This window comes from Pundamilia nyererei, unplaced genomic scaffold (genome assembly GCF_000239375.1).
Source record: "Pundamilia nyererei isolate P.nyererei 1_Seehausen unplaced genomic scaffold, PunNye1.0 scaffold00257, whole genome shotgun sequence".
NCBI classification, from domain to species: Eukaryota; Metazoa; Chordata; class Actinopteri; order Cichliformes; family Cichlidae; genus Pundamilia; species Pundamilia nyererei.
The window spans coordinates 299,135-300,996 of NW_005187658.1; the positions used below are offsets into that span (position 1 = coordinate 299,135).

At 41.9% G+C, this 1,862-nt stretch overlaps 1 protein-coding gene across 5 annotated transcripts in view; it reads right to left on the minus strand.

Annotated features, from left to right (window-relative positions):
* LOC102211078 (neurofascin) overlaps window positions 1–1,862 on the minus strand; it is a 134,233-nt gene that overhangs the window by 30,039 nt on the left and 102,332 nt on the right. For 4 of the 5 annotated variants that reach the window (XM_013915099.1, XM_013915100.1, XM_013915101.1 and 1 more), the window contains one exon: window positions 1,658–1,705. The exons of the other annotated variant lie outside the window; for it this stretch is intronic. In XM_013915099.1, coding sequence (XP_013770553.1) covers window positions 1,658–1,705 — 48 coding nt within the window. The remainder of the gene's footprint in view (window positions 1–1,657; window positions 1,706–1,862) is intronic. 5 annotated transcript variants of the gene reach the window in all.

Here is a 1,862-nt window from a genome sequence, read left to right on the forward strand (position 1 = left end):
ATCTCTACTTTCAAGATTAGGCTTCAAACTTTCCTTTTTGCTAAAGCATATAGTTAGGGCTGGACCAGGTGACCCTGAATCCTCCCTTAGTTATGCTACAATAGACGTAGGCTGCCGGGGATTCCCATGATGCATTGAGTTTTTCCTTTCCAGTCACCTTGTCACTCTGTCAGTGCGCCCCAGGGCAGCTGTGGCTACAATGTAGCTTGCTATCGCCAGTGTGTGAATGTGTGTGTGAATGGGTGGATGACTGAATGTAGTGTGAAGCGCTTTGGGGTCCTATGGACTAGAAAAGCGCTATACAAATGCAGGTCATTTACCATTTACCATTTACCTTTCTCACTCACTATGTGTTAACAGACCTCTCTGCACTGACTCATATCTGTTATTAATCTCTGTCTCTCTTCCACAGCATGTCTTTATCCTGTCTTCCTTCTCTCACCCAACCAATCACAGACAGAGTCAAAGGGCCAAACCGGGAGCTGTGTGGTACCGAACAGTCGGCCCACCTGAAGCTCACAACTAATGGAACTCAAAGATCTCCACAGCCACACGTCTTTCTCAAAGCATTCCTCAGTTACGAGCTCCAATTTTCCCATTTCAGGAGTGTGAGTTTTCAGTCTATTGGTCATTACCTTCATTGATGTTTCTGGTTAAGGAGAGCATCCCATGTACCATTACTAAGAACACACTGCCACCATATTCCAGCACCTATCTAATCTCCAGGTGAGAAAGTCTTTCAAAAGTGATTAATTACAAACTTAGTTTAAAAACTGTCTCTTGTTTACATTAGTGGATTTGAAACTGAGGCAATCAGCAACCCGTCCATCTAAAGCCACCCAAACACTGGGCTGCCACTGGCCAATCAAAGCACTCCATTCTCAAATTTCAGACAGTCATTGTCAAGTACTGAAGAAATGAATACATTGTTAACCAGGCTCAATGTGCAGCAGTGTATTTTACAAGCAGCTTCCCCCTCCACATCACTAAATATATGCATCATATCTATTTTTGACTAAATGAGTGGCAAACTGCAAGGAACACAGGAGGTGGGCACAAAGTCAGACACAGGAATGTGATGGAAGATCTGTTCACTGAGCCTCTATTGCCACCTTCTATTTCTATGGTACATACTACTGAAATGTTAGAAGCATTGTCATGTTCAAGCTGCTACGCATTGTGCTCTATACTGCCACATCAGGGTTTGGCCTTCCTCTCAGTCATACAACCCTCTGTGTTTCTGATCCATGTGGGTCTTCGTAGTCACCAAAGTCTTTAAGCTTCATATTACTCTTACAGTCAATACACTGACTACAACAAACAACTAAAATCTAGCTTAAAATCTATATCCTAGATTTTGGCATTCGGCACTATGGGATAATAGGTGTTATTTGCTTTAGCTATAGGTAGTTAGGTTGTAGCTTGTTATTGTCTTTACATCATTATTAAAATAGTTAAAAAAACAGCCAACATTAAGAGAAACACAATAAAGCAACCCAAACGTATCATTCAGTATGAAACTAACCCACTTCTACACATGTAAAGAGCAGTTAGGAGGTTAGACTGAGCTTCAGTGAGTCAGAAGGTTAGCACCACGTTACACCCTTAGGAGGTGAACAGGAAACCCGAGCTGTCCTTATAGGAAGAGGAAACTCACCACCGTGGGGCTCAGAGGCATTGTAAGATGTGTCATTGTATGGCTCCTCTAGAAACAAGAGGCACACACAGTGGCACATCAATCTGCATAAAAACACTCACACAACCTGACAACAATGTTCAATGTAACAATGTTCAGTGTAACAATGTTCAGTGTAAAAATGTTCAGTGTAACAATGTTCAGTGTAACAATGTTCAATGTAACA